The sequence below is a fragment of the Colias philodice genome, chromosome 13 (assembly GCF_061535455.1).
Source record: "Colias philodice isolate Cphi_HAF_F1 chromosome 13, ilColPhil1 Martin Lab GWU primary, whole genome shotgun sequence".
NCBI lineage: Eukaryota > Metazoa > Arthropoda > Insecta > Lepidoptera > Pieridae > Colias > Colias philodice.
Window position 1 is genome coordinate 7,942,148 of NC_143098.1, and position 20,980 is coordinate 7,963,127.

At 32.4% G+C, this 20,980-nt stretch overlaps 2 protein-coding genes and 1 long non-coding RNA gene across 3 annotated transcripts in view; 2 read left to right on the forward strand and 1 right to left on the reverse strand.

The window, feature by feature from the left end:
• Positions 1-3,992: 3,992 nt before the first annotated feature.
• LOC149483517 (uncharacterized) lies at positions 3,993-5,779 on the reverse strand. Its single transcript, XR_016316499.1, has 3 exons — positions 5,428-5,779; positions 4,841-5,006; positions 3,993-4,357 (listed from the first exon to the last, which is right to left on the reverse strand). It is a non-coding gene; the product is annotated as an uncharacterized LOC149483517 (long non-coding RNA).
• Positions 5,780-8,885: 3,106 nt separating this feature from the next.
• Positions 8,886-20,980, forward strand: part of S6KL (ribosomal protein S6 kinase like) — a 57,926-nt gene continuing 45,831 nt past the window's right edge. Inside the window, exons 1-7 of the mRNA XM_089702619.1 lie at positions 8,886-9,104; positions 9,317-9,429; positions 9,873-10,101; positions 11,617-11,740; positions 13,595-13,702; positions 14,722-14,880; positions 19,770-19,858. Coding sequence (XP_089558745.1) covers positions 9,015-9,104; positions 9,317-9,429; positions 9,873-10,101; positions 11,617-11,740; positions 13,595-13,702; positions 14,722-14,880; positions 19,770-19,858 — 912 coding nt within the window. The 5' untranslated portion in view covers positions 8,886-9,014. The remainder of the gene's footprint in view (positions 9,105-9,316; positions 9,430-9,872; positions 10,102-11,616; positions 11,741-13,594; positions 13,703-14,721; positions 14,881-19,769; positions 19,859-20,980) is intronic.
• On the forward strand, positions 15,230-18,479 carry Atg101 (autophagy-related protein 101). The gene has a single exon (XM_089702621.1). The coding sequence runs from the start codon at positions 15,369-15,371 to the stop codon at positions 16,035-16,037; it is 669 nt and encodes a 222-aa protein (XP_089558747.1). The 5' UTR covers positions 15,230-15,368; the 3' UTR covers positions 16,038-18,479.

Genomic DNA, 20,980 nt, shown 5'->3' on the forward strand with positions numbered 1-20,980 from the left:
TCAGATGAAAATTTGTGAGTGAGAGTGTTAAAAATATATTGATGCGATAAATAAAAGAATCAGCTAGCAATAAGTTGAGGAAAATCTAGTCAGCTGATGCATATAAATTGGCAATAGATGCTTCTGTCTAACTCCTATGTAATAAGTTTCAAAGTATCAGCTGACGGTTTTTCCACCAAGATACAGCCAGCTGACTTATATATTTATCCACAGTTACATATAAGCTATCATCAGGTAAATTTTTGTTTGAGAGGAAATCACGGAAAATAATATTTTTTTTTTCATGTTCGAGCCACCAGCTGACGTATAATACACCATGCTGTAACCAGCTGATTATTTTTTTTCGTTGAGATATTGGGTTAGCTACAATTTGACAAATTTTTAGCTGAGAGGAAATGAATGAATGTATTTTTTTTTCCTACGTGCGTGGGAGGCTACAGCCGCTCATCCCCCCAACCGAGCTCCAGCTGACGTTCACGAGGCTTTATAATACTATACTCTGATGCATTTTACTAATTACCGCTTGAGAGGAACTTGGTCATAAAATCTGCTTCTGGCTCCCTAACCATTATTTAGATTTCGATTTAGAGACCAGTCATTCTAAATGATTTTTCATTCAATTTGTCGAGCTGTTTACACGGTTATCTAGCGATAGACTTCGCAATAAGGTGTAGACTTGTCGCTTCGTAAGTGGGATCTATTGACTATATTAAGGGATACATTTCTATTGACTTGTCCTAATCACAGATACAAGTACTAAGAACTTAAACTTTGAACTAACAGTTTCACACACTGGAATATGGTATTAGTGACAAGCACTAAGCACTTAGATATTAAGCCCGTGTAAACCGGCCATAATAGAAAAAAGACTGGGGACTGGCGCGGTAAAGCTATTGCATAGCATGCACATGCCTTCAAGCCACACCTCTGTTCCCGTCGGAGTGGGGAGCGTGAGATTTTTTCGTTACGGAATTTCTGGATTCAGTCCCTGCGCTCAAGGCCCGCGATAAAAGCTATGCAATAGGTAGCTTAAACAAATTTTTAGCTAAAACTAATCTAGAACGAATATAGCACTAAAATAGTACCTAAATACATAATTATAAGTTCAAAAAACAGATCGGTAAACATTGAGCTATTATTATAGTAACTCAATATCGGTAAATTATAATATACATGTAGTAGCAGCGCAACATAATCTAAATGTCTAATATCCCACAATCGATGCAATTTATTGGTAGGTATAACGCATTTCATTAAAGAAACTAATCTTAAATGGCAGCGCTTATCATTCCCTCTCGCTTACACACGGCCGTACGGCATACAAAAAAAATAGGGAAAACTAAAATCAATAAAATGTATTTGATTTTCCCTATAATAGTTTTTATCATAAATTTATGTTTTATTGGAATTTGACAAAAATATGTTCTTTGGGAAAAGTTGTTCAGTTTCATTACAAGTATTATGGGGATTTTGTTGCATTCTGTATACGTAAATATGATAATTAATTTAAATAAACAAATACCATAACAAAAAAATGTTGTGTGGTTTTATGAAACCACGGTAAAAGTGAAACTGTTCGAACGGTTCCGACTTCCGAACACTGCTTTGTGTAGCGCTCAGGAGTCAGGTGACGGTCGGCTGCCGAGTAGGTATACCTACTCGGCAGCCGCGATACACGCGACATGCGCTACACAGACCAAAAAGTTTGAGACGATGTAATAAAAGTTTCACTTTAAAAAGTTTGTCAATAAAAAATTTGGAATAATTAATAATATAATTATCAATTTACATTATTTTTATTTTATTTTTTACTGACCCAACCATATGTCAGTGTCAGCTAATCAGCTTTGGCCGCCATTGAAGATTCGTTTCTTTCATGAAACGCACAGTCGGTAAAGCACGAGAATATTCATAGTATTCAAGGCACGTCTAATTGTGTTATCAATTACCTATCATAAAATAATATTATCCACGTTTAAAATCTGCATTGGCCGTAGTTTATGGATCACGGTTAAAACTGTTCAGTATCATAGATTTTTATTGTAAGTAGTAAGGTAAGTAAGTAGTTACAATTATTATTTTTATATGAATGAAATTAAAAATGAATATGTATAAAAATGATTTGTTGTATAAATTATTTACAGAAGACCATGCTATCCATACGTAATAAATATTTTAAAAACTGTTAAAATACGGTGAAATTTCGGTAGAGATTGTCTAATCTAAAAATGAACGCCCCTCCACTAAACTTAATTGTTTCAATGTGTGAGGACAAATAATTATTGAACCACTTTATATGTGTGCGCGCGTCGATTCTACTGCAAACTTTGACACTCGCGCACTGATTTGTCAACTAATCGGGCGATCAGTTCAGGTGCCTAGCATTGTATGGCGGGGAGAGCGCGCTATGTACGGAATGACACGTCCGTTCTGTCGTGCATCGCGTCATTTATGCACTAGTTGGCCAACTGGTCCTGTCGTTCGGGCATGGACGGGACTGGAGGACTGAACGACCAATGAGGCAGACCAATTTGTGTGTATTGCGTCTATACACGTACTTTGAATGTGAGCGTAAACACAGTGGAGGGGCGTTCATTTTTAGATTAGACAATCTCTACAAAATTTTGCCAGTACGCGCGCTAGCTACTGTACCAGTATTCCAGTACGGCGCGCGGGCCGCGGTGTTTTGCTGTTTTTTTTTTCCGCTATCGAGGAACGATTTTTTTTTCAAAAATTGATAAATTTAAATTTTGCTGCTTGATTTTGAATGTGTCCCTAATCCATACTAATATTATAAATGCGAAAGTAACTCTGTCTGTCTGTCTGTTACTCAATCCCGCCTAAACTACTGAACCAATTTGCATGAAATTTGGTATGGAGATATTTTGATACCCGAGAAACGACATAGGCTACCTTTTATTGCGAAATATGTACCACGGGCGAAGCCGGGGTGGACCTCTAGTAATATATAATATGTTATAGGTCTACCAGAATGGCATATTTATATTTAAAAAATAAAAGATTTTCATGTGGCAACTTTATTTGACAACTATCAAATTGGTTGTCAAATTATTTGTGTTGATGATTATACTCTGTCCATTATCGTAGACGGAGAATCCAATAGACACCGGCAATGCGTGTCGCAGAAAGGGATAGAAAAGATTACGTCACAATATTTAGGGTTACCGTATGAGGGAAAATTTACCCCACAATTTGTAAGATACAAATCTCTCAATATCATTATTCACTTAAGTGGATAATAATGAGATATCCACATAATGATATTATGTAGATACATACTTACATTTCTATACTTAATATTATAAAGAGGAAAGGTTTGTAATTATGTATGTATGTATGGTTTTCACGCATAAACTACTGGACCGATTTCAAAAACTCTTTCACCATTAGAAAGCTGCATCTTCACTGAGCAACATAGGCTATATTGCATTTTCAAAAAAATTAGAGATCCTTACCAAAAATGCAATAATGTATCCTTAATAAAAATTCTGTCATCGCGTGCGCTGCGGAATCTATTGAAGATAGAACAAAAAAATGTTCTACGGTATTATAGAATGGATCAATATCTACAAGAAAGTCCGCGATATTCCATTCAAAAGATATTATAACGAATTTTTAAAAGTGTCAATTTACAGAAAATAGTAGGTATACTGTATAATTCAATGAGGAGGCGTAGTACGGGACGGGGTGAAGGTGAGTAGGGAAGGGATATTCGCAGGAACTACTTTGATTCCGATTTGAAAAATTCTTTCAGTGTTAGATAGCCCATTGATCGAGGAAGGCTATATTGTACCGTAACACTAAGACCAACAGGAGTGGAGACACGCGGGTGAAACCGCGGAGCGCAGCTAGTATATAATAAACATATTACTTTTAGATGGGTAATACATATTATGTATTTACACATACCTATGTATTATATAATATGTACATATATCATTATCATAATCCCATATGAAAATGTGTATGTAATGATAATGCAGATGAAAACTCGATTGTTTATTATTTTTTATAAAATAAAATAAATAAAATAATGTTTATTTTCGTAAATTAACAGATACACACTTTAATTATATTGACCAACCCGCGAAGGCGCAAAAAAACGAAATTTACTTAATAATAATTTATTGTAATAAAAAAATTACATTTAAATTATCTCTAACTTAATTAACTACGTCCCTCCGGTTCAATGTTGGAACCAAGAGCGTCCATTGACTTCGGCGGGGCAGCGTTGCGGTGGTGGTGATTGCCGTAATACTTTCTGGAACCGCAGGTGTGCGCGATGTCGCAATCGTTACTGGGTACAAGTCCTTACTGGGTGGCCTTATGCATCTTCCTATAATCAATGCGTGTTATATGTACTTAACAAAAAGTTAACAAAAAACTAGAAATTTCTAAGAAAAAATTTTTTCAAGTTAACAAAACACTAGAAATTTCTAGTTTTTTGTTCAAGTTACTTAACTTGAAAAAAATATTATAAACAAAGTATTAACATTTTTTAAACTTTTATGGCGCGATCTTGTTAAGTATATTTATATGAAGGGCTCCAAAAAGTGAAATATTTTACCGACAATTATTTAAACATTTTTTTTAATGTGCAATAAGGACGGAAGTTCAAAAAAATTTCGTTAGTTAACATTTGTCTATAAATGTAAAATAATATATATATAATAAAATAATATAATAATAAAATGTCTATAAAAGTAATAAAATGCACAAAATAATGTTTTTCTACAGGTGATTAAATTTTAAAAACATAAAACATAATATAAAAGTTGAGACTTTAATTGATAAGATTAATATGCCACTAAATATTTACCAGAATAGGTACAGCATAAGGATATAGCATTGTAAGTTTTTTCTTTTAGATCAACATTTTTTTCTCAAAATGGTTGCTGCAAATTTTTGATGACGGTTTTGGTTTCCAAGCTGTTCGTCCTGTAGCTACAATCCAAATTTTTCGTAAATTATCCGGTCCAGGAAAACTGGAAAAAGCCATTGAATATTTCAGATATTTAATTAAATACACACTGCAGAATATATATTATTACTAGCGGTCCGCCCCGGCTTCGCCCGTGGTACCTACATGTTTTTAACTATCCTATCTCTCAAGTTGGATCGAACTGCACATGGTGTGCGAATTTTATTATAATCGGTTAAGTGGTTTAGGAGTCCATTGAGGACAAACATTGTGACACGAGATTTATATATATTAAGATTTCCCATAATAGTGGGTAATAATTTGTAGAAAAGTTGGCAACACAAAATTTTTTAGGTTAAAATTTATAATTGTTATTTTTGTGGTTTTTAAACAATGTATTCAAGTCAACAGCACGTGATACACAATATATTAACACGCTAAAGTATCATGAAGGCCTATTAACTGATAAAGAGTTGTATACTTACGAGTGAAAAGACAATCCAGGCATTTTCGTTCCACTATCACTTTTACACCCTTTAACACTACACCGCACCATGGTATTATTTTATAAGGTATTAACGGTAAGTTTAAATTATGCAAAACCAAACACAATGAATTACTTCTAACTTATAACATGTAAAAACTATATTTTTAGGGAAGACGATAGTTAGCTGTCAAACTTTGTTTAGCAAAGTAGGTTTCTTTTCTTGAAAAAAGTGGCACGCTGGGTGAAACAAAAAATTTTATCGTTCTCTCTCATTTCTTTACTCAACACCGGCATAAGTTGCTCTTTTTCTTGTGTGAATGCGACATAAGATATCAATTTGTCTATTGGTTTCTCTGTCTACGGTCCATTATATTATTTGCTTTTTGACAGCTTCACGCCTATGAAGGATTGTATTGTCTATGTTAAAATGACATACAAATAATTATCGTACTTCATGGACAGGTGAGGTCCCGCCCACTTAGTGATGCCTACACAGAATTATTCAATGATGGGTCGATTAAAATAATCGATAGAAATACTCTGTAAAATATATCCGATACAGAAAAACTCTTCTATTATGTTATATAATTTAAACGTAAAGACAACCAAATTGTAAGATAGAAACCAATAAATAATAAAATATTAGTTTAGTTTAGTTTTAACATACAATGCATAGATATGTGGTCTTATTATTACATATCTTATTAGTACGTTTACGTTGTAATTATTATTTACGTACCTGATTCGATTTATGATAATATTTTGAATTTATAATTGAAATGGTATCACAATCGATAATCTTTTGAACATCACTTCTGGTATCACCCGTCGAGCTGTCAAAAAGCAATTCTTAAGTTATAAACAGACGTTCGAATTTGGTACGGACCGCACCGTGACCTTGGTGCGCTCCGGACCATATTCGATCATGTGTACAGTGGTCCGCCGGACATAATTATTATTATTGACGGTACGGTCGGTCCGATGGTTTTTTCTTCCGAACTTGGTGCGGACCGTACCAAATTCGCGCGTGTGGACGGGCGATCGCACCGGACAGCGCTTAAGTCATAGACTATATTATACTTATTACAGCTTTAGTCACAGTTCTACCGCCAAACAAAACGGACGTCGGTCGATCGTTATCAATGGCGATGGCGTCGGATGACGTGGCTATTACTGAAAAAAAGATTAATATATGTCTTATATGTCTGAATGAATCCCTGTCTTTTAAATATAATTTTGCCCATTCTTTTCTCTTCGTTTTCTTCTTTTCAATGGTTGTACTTGTACTTGTACCAAAAGAAGCCTTGAACTGAGGTCTACATGTGAAAAAAATACAACATTCTAACCACGAATTTATTACGTGAAATAGATTTTCAAAGAATTCGGTTTGACTTTTAATGAGATTAGGTACTATGATCAATGTTCGAAATATTCACAAAAAAAGGAGATTAATTTGATATTATTGAATTGTCTTAAAAATCTAAGATATTTTTTTTTGTTCAGTTAATTTATTACATATTATAAAGATCAAGTACCTACCTATAATAATATATTGAATAATATTAAAATATCGACTATAACTAACGACTAAAACATAAACAAAAACTTGGTAATAGATAGATGATATATATAATTTTGTTTACTAGGGGCAACCCTGACATTCTTTGAAAATCTTTAACTTGTAATAACTTCGTGGCTAGAATGTGGTATTTTTGTTACATGTAGAACTCAGTTCAAGGTTTCTTTTGGTACTAAACAGAGCTTCTACTAACGCCTGCATATAATATAAAAACGAAAACCAGTAAAAATTACAATACTTTCGCCTCTATCGACAATATCGAAAATTTCAAAAAGGGATAATTTGCGCCTTTAATCACTTCATATATTAGCAACATAATAAATTATCTAGTGTATCTATTTTTTTTTATACGAATTTATTTATCTTAGTCGGCCACGAAAATTCCAATACATATTTTAAATGTTTTTTTAAAAATCGTAAATTTGATCGTAATTTTTAAACAAAGAATATTTTCTTTGTGCGGCAATGCCTGCCCCCCTAGTCAAGTGGCTTTCTGTTAGCGTAGCGTTCAATAGAATAGACCAAAGGAATAGACTACGAATGTATGAGATTGACGTAAGCTGTAGATACATACGTTTATATACAGCTTACGTCAATCTCATACATTCGTAGTCTATTCTATTGAACGCTACGCTAACAGAAAGCCTCTTGACTAGGGGGGCAGGACGGATAGCTGAAACCGATTGAATATTCATATTGAAACTGTAAAGGCGAAGCTGCAAATTAATTAAATGTAATTTTAAATTATCGTGCAAAGATTTTTATACATTCGCTTTAGAAAATGAAGAGCTAATTAATGCTGTTTCTTCCAACAGCAAATAAAAATGCCAAAAATAAATTTTCTCTATTTAACATTGCTGTTTTATTTGTCTCCCGTAAAAAATAACTAAAACTCGCATTTTTGATGCTGTTAACCCTTAAATCAAATACTGGCAACCCTAGGTGCGGTGCGGTCGTGTGGCGAGTCGATCGCACCGCACGAGTACGGTGGTCCGGTCGCACCAGTTCGAACGTCTGTTTATAACTTAAATAGTTGACAGACTATAATTTTTAGGATTTTGTTTTCAAAATCTTCGAAATGTCGATAAAACCGCTGCGATCTCAAGCAAGAGGTGTTGTTTACAATGTGTATAGAAAAATATTCGATGAAGAAGGGTCAAACACATCACAATTTTCAATTTTAAAGCGCGTGAAAGATTATATTGCTAAATTGGACTTACCCGTTTTGATACTTTAAATTAAAAATGTTATAAATAGGTAACTATAATATTGTTTGTTGATTAAAATATAATTTTATGAAAACTTATTACAGGAGTTTCCAATTCGGCTATTTGTCAAGTCCAAGGTGTACAAGTCAATTTTATAATGTGTTAATACTTACGAAAATAAACATGATTTTATTTTATTATTGTTTTATTTTATTAAAAATTATAAACACTCGTTAAATATAGTAAATAAGTTTTGATCTGCATTATCATTACATCCATATTTTCACATGCCATAATGATATATTCAAATATAGGTATGTGTAAATACATAATATTATGTATTACCTTTAGAAAAGTAATATGTATATTATACATGTAATAAGTACCTACATAATAATTATTACGCGGATATCTCAATATTAAATAAAGTATTATCCACTTGTGTAATGTGACTAATGATATTGAGGACTCTAAGTTGAGGACAAAATAAAAAATACACAGTATCAAGATCGTTCAGTCCATTTTCCCTAGGGTTGCACACTCAAAATTTTGATTTCCCTATTTGCCATCAGATTCTGGTTTACCTATAGTTGTTTTGACTATGTTACTTTTTTTATCTACTATGTTTTTGCTTATCTGTGTGTAGACTATGCTCTATGGGAATATCTTGCAAATTGTCTATGGTGGGTGGAACTACGGTTGATTGATGGAAGGAATATAGTAGATTGTTGGTTTTAATTTAATACAAAAATAAATTAGATATGTTAATATAAAAATATTATATATTAAGTGAGTTTAATGGGAAACTTGCATACTAGAAGTTCAGAACGCAGGAACCACAAGCAATCAGTTTATACAACCCGCGACAGCCCAGCTTTTACGAGTCAGGTAATCTGCGATCAAATGAAAACTTGCTAATGTCATTCTCAGCTGAACATACGTAACATAACAAAACGCTTTGTTGTTCGATTGATGACTATGTTAAATCGTTGCTTACTTGCATTTTGTTTAACAACAAACAGTTTGGTCGATATTGACGTTTGCTCTTGTTTATTGTTTTGGAAAGTGTGTGATAACTACTGTTGTTTGTATACGTACAGTTCAGTTTGTCCCATTTCGTCGGTAACCTCAGCGGACGCTCCTTCGTTAGCATAACTAGCAACCATTCGGTGTATAGCGCATCTCGGCCTTGGTCTCGCGTTTCCAGACGAAGGTTAGTGTTATAAATTTGAACGTTACCATTCTTACGAAATTAAATCGCACGTGTTGTGTGTATGTTATTGTTTTGGGCATGTTCATTAGCTGTAGGTGCACCACTTGTGAATTTACAAAGAAACAGTCAATGTTTTTAATTGCATTCTTCATTGTGAATTCTACTTTAAATCATATGTTTACATTTAGCATTCTTAGAAAATATAAATGCAAATATTTTAATGCTGTCTTTATCTTAAAAGTTCAGAGTGTAGAAGCTTACTTAATTAAGTTCACACATCAAATCAGGTATCAAGATGTTAAATGGGTCCTGCTATGAATACCATCAACCATGTAAATGATTGAATTCTACAGATAATTAAAAAAGATAGATAAGTAATACCCATTCACAAAAACTGATTTTATTTAAATAAACTTATAAAATACAATATCTCTTTATTTCAGGTGGCATGAATCAACATTAAATAGTCCATTAGAAGCAAGTAAGACTGCTTGGCCTGTTGCACATAAGGAATCAATTTTTCTTCCAGAATTCCCAATATCAACTGATCTCCTACAAAAAGACTTTGAAATAGTTGAAACAATAGCTAAAGGTGCGTTTGGTGAAGTTTTTAAAGTGAGAAAAATTGCTGAAGACAAAGAGTATGCGTTAAAAGTGTTGAGCAAATCACAGGTACGCTATCCTTCCTTATTATAAATGTGAATGTTTATTTGTTTAACTGTTCCTCTACTAAAATACAGAAGAACGCCAATATGATTCAGATAATCGGATGTAGACTAATAACAATCTTCGTAAAACTATCAAGAAAAACCAACTGTTAAACAAAATATAGAATAGGCTTGATGAATATTTTCAAAGACAGTTGTAGATACAATACTACTTAGAAAAGAAGCAGTACATAGTATTACGGAATTATATTACTTATTCATATTTTAAATTTATTAGGACAATTTGGATAATTGGCGATTCGGTTAATCAGCATTCGGATAATCAGCGTTTTACTGTAAAGTATATGGAATTGATATAACTCTATATAACAGAAGAAACAACCTACTGGTTCTTACACACTGCAAATAACAATCAATCCAAATTTCAATTCCATCTTAGTTATTGTTAATTCTTATTAAAGAGTTTTGTTAAAAATAATTCTATTAGTTTTATCAAGTTTAGATTTGAATAATTTTTGCATCATGTTGTGAAATATTGGGTAACTTGTGATGATGAAAACTGTCTTAATTTTTTATTCATCATAGAGCACTAGACCAGACTATTATTTCATTTTTTTTAATTTTCTGAATCTGCAGATAAATACATATTACACAAATGTATGAACTTACTTTTAATGTTTCATTGATATGGCTTATGAGTTATGACTTGCTACTTTGAATATTGTAGATTATAAAAAATTTAATGTTCCCAAAGGACAATGCGTCAAAAGGAAATTGATTAAAAAAATCTACTTTAACCCATTGACCACCGAGCGGCCCGATCGGGCCGAGACACAATAGATTTTCTATTGTGTCTGTGATCCGAGGACTGACGGATTAATTTAAATGCTTGTTATGGATCAAATTTTGCACCAGTTTGTTTTTTGATATCATTGAAAATTAGGAAAAACATGTACCTACATGTTTTTAACAAATTTTAGACATGTAATGAAATAATTATTTTGAGTATTATAATGGCAATAACTAATAATATTATGGCAACAATTTCATAGAAAGTAAATACTCACAATTATTGTGGGCTAGCTAGTTTATAGGACTAATTTTACAATGAAAATTTAAAATTACTGTTATAAATCATCCTTACATATCAAACTTAACATGCAATGATATTTAGTTAAGCTGTTTATCTGAGTGCATTTAAAAATAATTAAATTCCCTACAAACCTGCAATCTCACATTTTATGTTATGTAGCACACTAGGCCAATGCCCAATGGCATTAAGATAATAAATTTGACTGTATAATTTGTTCAATGAAAATAATGTATTAAGCAAATATCCATATAAAGACATTTTATTTTGAACACAAAGGACCAGCTATATTTAATTATGCAAGTCCTTGAATATTAATTAATTTGATAGGGGGATTGTTTTGGGGAACAAACAGTTGGTACTTATTTAGTATTACAGTATTACGCGTTTATGTGGCATTGCCTTTTAATTTGCAACTTTCATTCACAGTTAGTTCATGAAAGGGCAGTGGAACAAGTGAAAGAAGAGACAAGGATCCAAACAGTTGTCGGCCACCATACCTTCATAGCTGGAGCTATTGCACATTGGCAGACTAAGAAAAGGTTATATATTGGTAAGTTATGAGAATTTATTTAGTTGATAGTATGTTTAATCTTAGGATGATTATATTACTTATCAATTTTATGATTATTCTGACTGCAATATATATTTTCATTGCCCCAAAATAATAATTTTATACGAACATAGGGATTGTATCAAAGAAAACTATACCACTTTGATTTATTCATTTAATTCTTTAGACAGATTTTAGCAAAACCTTGTTCTCATTTGCGTGTATTTACAATTTTTGGTGATTTGTTAGACACTTTGAGAAATAGACAATTTCACAATATTAAATCTATATTGATAAACTTAATGAGTAAAGCATGATGCACTAAAATTATAATAAAACCAATGAGCAACATTTGAAGATGTTGATATCCTGTTCTTACGCAGGCTATTGATTTGGAATATCAAATATGTAGTTGAAAGTTCATTATGAACAAAGTCACTCGAGAGAGTCGTGATAATCATACAAATACTTATCTGTTTCTGAATATAGTGACCATTAGCAAATTTATAGGCATATTTATCATATTAAATTATTTGTCAATAATATCAAGTTCTATTAGTTAGTTTATTGCAGTCTACAATATAAGCTGTATAAAAATGTATAAAGTTGAGATGTCTTAAGAATCTCGTTGTCTATGCTTAATGTGTTTTAAAAATGTTCAATCATTCTAGTTTACAATATGCTTATTCATACTTAATCTCGACGTGTGTTGAAGTTTTTGTGCTGGTTTAATTAACGATCTTAATAATTTGCAATTCATGTATAGAGAAGTTTTTTTTTGTAAAAAGCATGAGTAAAAAAAGATCGCACGTGACATTTGAATTTTTAAATCGTTATTTTTGTATTGTTTGGAGATTCGAATGAAACTTGCGAACGAAAACTCTTTTAGGTGTTTACGATTTGACCTACTAGCGGAGGTGGTTGCTCCTGCGTTATCATTCCTATCGCGACTAGACGATTATATTAGTAACTCCGAAATGGGGTCGAGTCATGTCCACGTGTCATTAGGTCATCGTAAATATCATTATGATTGCGTTTAATTCAATCCGTTGAAGGTCATTGTCGCTCGATTCGGTTGCTACGCATTTATTTAGTGATGTCCTTGAATTTATTTTTTTATAGAAATTTCAACTCTATGGTTATTGATAAATATTGTTATTAATGTAAATGATTCATTAATTACACTTTCGAAGAAACGTTTATTAATTGCATTTCTAATTTACATTATGTTATGATTCGTTAAGTTGTTTATTTACACAGATTGTTATTAGTAATTATTCTATTCTATATTCTGGTTATCTTATAGTTTTTATCTATTAGGTTCTAATGTAAATAATATATTTAATGGCCGTGCACGGCCTATAGGTATTTGATTACACGGCCGTGTAATCAAATAGTAATTTTTTATATATTTCTTTATAATAATTTAATTTCGTATCATAGAATGAAATAGGTGAGTTATTATACTACGTTTGCGTACATTTATAAATTGTTTTATAAGTACCTAAGGTATGCTAGTCAATGAACTGTGTTAAATATTGGCTGTATCAAATTTTTAAAAATTATTGCTTTTGTCTTTTATCCTCACATAGTATTATATCCTATCATGCTGATATATGTACTTACAACGAAATGTGAGTTATTTGCAACAAGAACCTTATTAATGTAATATTTCATTAAACAATGCTTTCAATATAAAGTTAATTGTTCGACAGTTTACACATTTAAAGTTCGATCGAGATTAATTGAAAAAACTTTAGGAATTGGTTTCTCATTTGACGATTTTCTGTCTTTATCGAGTTTCTGGATATTTTTAAATGTTTGCATAGCATTTATTTATTTTCTCTTTGTCAGTTTCAGAATACATTCCCGGCGGAGAGCTGCTAGCTTTATTAGATAAGTGTGGAAAGTTACCGGAGGATATTGTTAAAGTTTTAGTTGCAGAAATTGCCATAGCTTTAGGTTTGTATAATATTTTTTTTTCTAAGACTTGGACTTAATCTAAATGACAAATTAAAGTTTATAAGTCAGCCTTGATTTATTATTCTGCTCTGTCTTATTTTAAGATGTTGTTCATATTTAAAACTATATATTAATTTTCATCCATGTTCAAATCAAACAAAACCAGGAGAATATATAATATAACCATATATTAAATATGCAGGTTGTACAATCATTATTTCAGATTATAAAAAAGTGTACGCCGTGACTATTTTCGTACTTAAATGTGTGACTGTTTCAAATTACATAATCTTGATTACATTGACCTAATTTGGCATAATATACTGCGCCTTCCTTGTATTTGTTATCCCGATATTTTAATATTGATGGCCTTTTTTCATGTACTTCATGCCCCTGTGGGTGATTTCCGGCATATTTAATGACTAGATTTCCGCCCGCGGCTTCGCCCGCGCAGTCAAAGAAAAACCCGCATAGTTCCCGTGGGATTTCCGGGATTGCGTCATTTTCCCGGGATTGCGTCATTTTACCGGGATTGCGTCATTTTACCGGGATAAAAAGTAGCCTATGTCCTTTCTCGGGTATCAAAATATCTCCATAGCAAATTTCATGAAAATTGGTTCAGTAGTTTAGGCGTGATTGAGTAACAGACAGACAGACAGAGTTACTTTCGCATTTATAATATTAGTATGGATTTTAAGTATATTTATAGCTATGTCTTAGGTACTGAGTCATGAATGTTGAAACAAAAAAAGAACCTTCAAAAAAATTAAGACAACTCGCGGTTTCATGTTAAGAAATATATCTAATAAGTCGCGTTTTAAATATTTACATTTATTCATTAATTTTGACACATCATTTAGTTCCAGAATTGTTTCTTTATATTTCTGATACAGACATTATAAAAAAACTATATTAAAATATTCAATAATCATGCAAACAAAGAAGTCTTTTAATCCATATAATAATCATCCAATTACTAACAACATAAGCACTTATTAACATGATAATTGTAATTACAGATTTTTTACATAACGCGGGCATAATATATCGAGATTTAAAGCCAGAGAACATTTTATTGGATGAAGATTATAACATTAAGTTGATAGACTTTGGCTTGTCTAAGTGGTTGTCGGTCGGGTCGCGGACGACTACGCTCTGTGGCACACTTAAATATATGGGTGAGTTTATACTTGATTTATTTTGTTATACATTTTTGATTGGCATTTGGCTACATATAGGATTGGGGTCTCAATTTGGTTGGGTATATAACAATTGTTTAATACAACATTTACGTTGATAATGTAGTTTGTAGGATATAGAAAATTCTCAATTGTTACTAGTGTAGCATGTTATATTGTCGAGCAACAATTATAGACTACATTTCTTTAGCGCAAATTGTATTTTTTGTGAAAAAGAATATCCCTAGAACGTGATTTAAACACAACAGACATACATATTATATCTTATAGAGCGCAACTAAAACGATCATTTTCCATTGCAGTGTGGGATTTGATTCGTGCTCTGTTAAATTGAAATGGCTCAATACACGGCTTCCTCGGTCCGCGAACACTCTCTTCACTCTACCCTCTTGTAAACCGGCACATTTAAGTGATTATGTCAGTAGGAGCGATTAGTATGCGCGCGGCTCGCCACTGACGCCGGCAAGATGAACGCCCGCGATTTCAACTTCGAAATCGCCATGGACGGTAGCCAAGTGGACGAAGTGGTCGCTAGCATATTCCACACGGTTCTCTTCCACCGCTCGAGCGGGAAATTCACTTACAACAACGAGGAGAGCTACTCCATACGGACCGTCAACTATGTGGACGTCGATTGCGACTTCATCGACTTCACGTACGTTTGCTGCGCGTCCGAAACCCTAGTGCGCAGAATTAAGAGAGAGATCTCGATATTCTCTAAGCTCCTCCGCGCGTTGGACGGCCGACCGTCCCCGGCCAAGGGCGAGATCAGCCTCGAATTCTTCCAGAAACATCGAACGAGGTGGTTCTTACCCACGTACGTGCCGGTCCCCTGGGAGATATGGCGGGTCAGTTGCGAACTCACGGAGTCCGGCAACGACCAAGATATGCACAGTAAACACGAAAGCGTCGTCGAAATGCTCCAGGATCAAATTGTTTTTATCACTGAAATAATTAACCGACACGAGTACGTACCCAAGATGCCCAACCGGTCGGACGCCGATCTCATCTTCGATACTTCCTACCCGGATATCCAGCCGTATCTATTCGCGATTAAATATAAATTACCCGAAACTGAATCTAACACGGTTGGCAATACAGTTCGTAAACTTATTAGAGATACGTTGTCTTTGTGATCGTCGATAACGTGGTGTGGCTGCGTCCAATTATTCGCGATTGCACGAACGACGCCGTTCGTCTCATTGCCATTGTATTGTTGATCGATGCTGTTCAAACGCTTAGATTTAGTCACATTTGTTTAAGTTCATTCTAAATTTGTTCGTGCAATTGTTATTAATAAAGACGAGACCTCGCTCTCTATTTGAGAAATAGAAATCTTCGATTATTCACTCGATTTTTGTGATATATCGATATAAGGCGTAATCGATTTATGACTACCGTGTGAAACGAAATTTTGGGCTATGAAAGAATTAAATCTTATATTATTTTGTGAAGAATTTATTCTTGAACGTGCAATTGTTTTCGTCAAAAAATTTTTATAAGGTTTTTAGGTAATAAAGCTATATCTGTGAAATATTGCTATATTTTATTTATATTATTGTAAATGTACTTAGTCATTACAATTAAAATGCAAGTTTATTAAATTATTTATTTTTAACTTGTCCTTTAGTTTCGTGTTATAATTTGTTTGACAATTGACGTGTGTATATTTTTTTAATTCGGTAGACGTATATGTTTTTGTTGTGTTTAGGCTTAACTAAGCAATAGTCACGTAACTGTGAAAGCTGGTTGAAGTGTCCACTTGTGTTTATATTCGACTGTCTCACTTACTTTAAATAAGTTTATATGCGAAGTAAATTAAGCCATGATTCACGACATGTAATTTTAGATGTAAACGTAATACTAATAATGTACATACAGGTATTAATTTTAAAATCGACTTATACTTCATTTGAATACACATTAGAGCCTTTAATCGTTATTAAGAGTATTATATATTAGAGGATCCTTCAGGATTCGAGTGTAATGTAACACAGTGTGATGTAGTATAGACGTTGAATAACAATTTATAATTCTAATAACTTTGTAATGATGCTAGAGGCCCTTGCGATTCGAATTGTATAATTAGAAGGGCTATTTTCATTTTATAAATGTAGTATAGTATTAAATTTAATAAAAAGCCTACAATTACATTTTAAAAATGTGTACATAAATGTAAATATTTATATTTTAATATATTAATGTAAAGATTTTCTCATTCAAATTATTCTTCATATGGTTGGAAATTTGAGAGCTTTATGATACTAACATTCTGCTTAGTGTTTTGTAAATTGTAGAATTTCGAAATATTAATACTAGAATATTTTATTTTAAATCAGTGTGATATATTATACTTGGATAATTTGAAAATAATTTAATTTAAGATGGTGCATGGATAGTATGTTAGTGTAGAAAAAAGATAAAATTTAAAAAAAAATGATCGTGTGTTCCGAAACAGTGAAATTTTGTCGTAATGTTAGATATAAATGTCTAGCTAATCTTAGTCTTTATTTTCTACTCGTAACAAAATCCATAGGCTTAATTCTATTTTTCTAGCTAGCTAACACAATTATGACGATAAATTAAAAATAATACTTACTATTTCATTAAATGTTTGTCCATTTAAAAATTTTACAGAAAACAGTTTTACCTATGACGTGGAATATCAGACATTTTTGATTAAGGTGTCTGGGGAAAAGAATATCTTAGAAATAACTTAATATTTTATTAACTGACGCATTAATTTATAACCATAAAGTTTAATTTCAACTTGACATACATACAAAGAATAATTGTTTTCGTTAATCAGTTTTATTTTAAAAAGACCACGTATGCTCCTCAAATCCCCACGATGTTTCCATGTACAATGAATCCATCCATGAACTTATAATTATTTACTTTCCTACCTCATTTTGTAACTAGCTGTAGTTTATTCGCATCTCGATTGAATCATAGTTTTCCTATACTTACGTCTATTATATTTTATTGACTAATTATCACCAAAGAGAAGGCTGTACCTTGCGATGATAATTCGACCATTGCAATTGGTTTGTCGCTTCTATTGCTTTTTTACTCCATTTCGTATTATGTAGACCCTTTTGACTTCTTTTGATAGTGTGTAACATCGAAAATTAATTTCATAAATATGATTGGGACGTTATTGCAGGTTTAAAATTAATAAACGAATAAACAATAATAACGACCTAAAATTGCTTGTATTGTGTTATTGATAAAGCTTGGAGTAAGAAAGAAATGGAAAATTAATATAAATTCATATCAGTGAGTACCTTACGAATGTTTTAAAACTTAATTCAAATTGAATTTGGTGGTGAGACAATATATTTTATTCTAAAGATACCTTAATCGTGTGCCTCGTTTAAATGTTTACGTCGCACGTTGTAAATAGGAGCACCTAGCTATGGCCTTACTTAAATATGTTATGACTTATTATGTATGGCTGTTATATATTTGTATGTATGTGGTATGAGATAGTATATGTTGTGATGTATCAGTTCAAAAGCAGGAACATTAGTCTTGTGATAATTTATATAAATATGTGAATAAATGATGAAGTATTATTGAAGTATTTTATTTACAAGATAAACCTTTTTATACCCCAATTTGATGTTGGTTTTTTAATGCAGTTAAAATTAATTTGGAACTCGAATATTAGCAGTATGTTTACTATTGAGATATCCAGAATTATTTTTTATCCAAGAAAATAGCCATCTATAGTTTATTCTAAACTGATATCAGACATATTATAGAATAGAAAACAATTACTTTATTCCTTCTATTGTTAGAGAAACTGTATGTGAATACTGAACCAATCACTACTAACAATATCAAACAAATGTTGAACAAATATTATTATAAATAATCTTATATATAAAATTCTCGTGTCACAATGTTAGTCTGCATACTCCTCCGAAACGGGTGGACCGATTCTCATGAAATTTTCTGTGCATATCGGGTAAGTCTGAGAATCGGCCAACATCTATTTTTCATATGTACCACGGGCGAAGCCGGGGCGGACCGATAGTATCATTATAATATTATTCAAATTTTCAACTTGCTATTAAATAACAATGATCAGTTGGGTCTTCTCTGACTAATCTCTACATATATTTACGAAAATAATTTTTAAGGTATCAGCGTGTTTGAGAAAACTATAATACCAGAAAACTGTCCACTGCGTATTAGGAGATTCAATACAAATTAATTTATATTTAATCAATAAATATACAATAGTAAATACTAGTGCACAAAGGAATTGAAGTTTCTGCCTGTTCAAATATCGCATGAAAACTTAAATATGTATATTTGTGACATGTGAACTGAAGACACCAAATGACTTCGTGTGCTCAACTGCAGCAAGAAATTTCCTACCATGAACGTAAATATATAAATCATTTTATTCTATAGTTTTTAATTAAGTAATTTGTGTGAATGGAGGAATGCATGTTGCGTAGAGCACAAGAAGTGTGAATGGGATATGGTCTTTGCTTTTCAATAAAAGGAGTATTATAAAGTATAATTATTAGCATCCTTGCTTTTTCCCCATTTATTGAATTTTTAAATTCAAAAGTGTTCATGAAAAAATGTCTGTTGACGTAATAGCTTATTCAAAGTTACTGTTTTTTTATTATATCATATTCATAGTTCAAAGAAATCCTGTCTGTTAAATTTAATATGTATAGTAGTTAGGTACCTACTGTATTTAATGCTTTTTAATACTCCCTTTATCCTATTATTAATTAAAAAGTCTTAATTTTGCTTCTATCAGAAGTATGAAAGTGGTAATTACAATAATTTTTCATACAACTCGAAGGCATTTTATTATTGATTTGTTTTTCCTTTGTTATCAGCTCCTGAGATCCTACAGAGGGAACCGTATGGGCATGCTGTGGATTGGTGGTCGCTTGGCGTGCTGACATGTAGAATGCTAACAGGAGAAGTGAGTACAATTTGTTTATACTTTTGTAATTCAAGTGTCTTAAGCTATAGATGTTTAAACGTTCACGTAGAATAAACAACAAAATTGCCCAGAATGCCTCTGCCTACGCGTGTAGTAGGTAGAATGTCCTAACGAGCGGTACCAATAGTCGGGCCATAATTTTTTAGCCTTAGGAGTAAAATGTACCACTGGTCACTGGAAGAAACTTGTTCCCACGACACAGGGAATACTAGTGTGGGCGCAAGGGTTTTCAATTTCTATGTACTTATATTTTGGAAATATAGTTATTGTTTTGTTTATTGTTATAATCCACCAATCCACCACTCTGGCCAAGTGCGGAACAGATGTCACATGTCAAACTTTTGATTCTTCGACATGCCGGTTATCACGATGTTTTCCTTCACCGTTTCGAGCAATGGTGATTTTATCACCACGTATCTATGATAAATTGAAAATCTATTTATCTATAAGTCCGAGCTCCTCCACTGAATCAACACTGCTTATACAACGCCGACGTATATTTTGCACGCCTCATAAGCGAAGCGTTGAGGTGGGTACTACTGTCACTTCGCGCAAAACATCTGATTTTTCAAACTTAAAATGTCTTTATGTATCATACATTGCACTTGTAAGATAATACATGTACACACACATATTAAGAAAAAACACTATTTTTAACGTTCATGATATTTTTGATGTCATTTTTGTTATTTAAACTAGTTAAAAAACAGTTTAAAAAAGTTCTGTCTTGGACGTCCGTGTGTCTGTATGTGCGGATCCTTTTTCTTGTTAACACGATAGCGACCGAAATACTTTACTAATCGAGTCTTTTTTTTTCTCTTACGCTTGAGTATGCTCAGGAATAGAACCCTTTCATTTTTCAGGGTCTGATTGGATGTGGTTTAATTGTTATTAAATAAACAAAAATAATAATTAATAAATATTTATTAAAAAAAAATTATGAGGCGTGCACTTTTGGATTTTCCAAATTATTTTTGACTATACAGGGTGAAAGGTAAAACGTTTGACGAATTTAGACAGGAGCTTCTACTCATGAAACTGAACAACTTTTGTTCTACAACTTTGCTGAATTCGTAAAAAAAATTGGACTTTGTAAGGAAA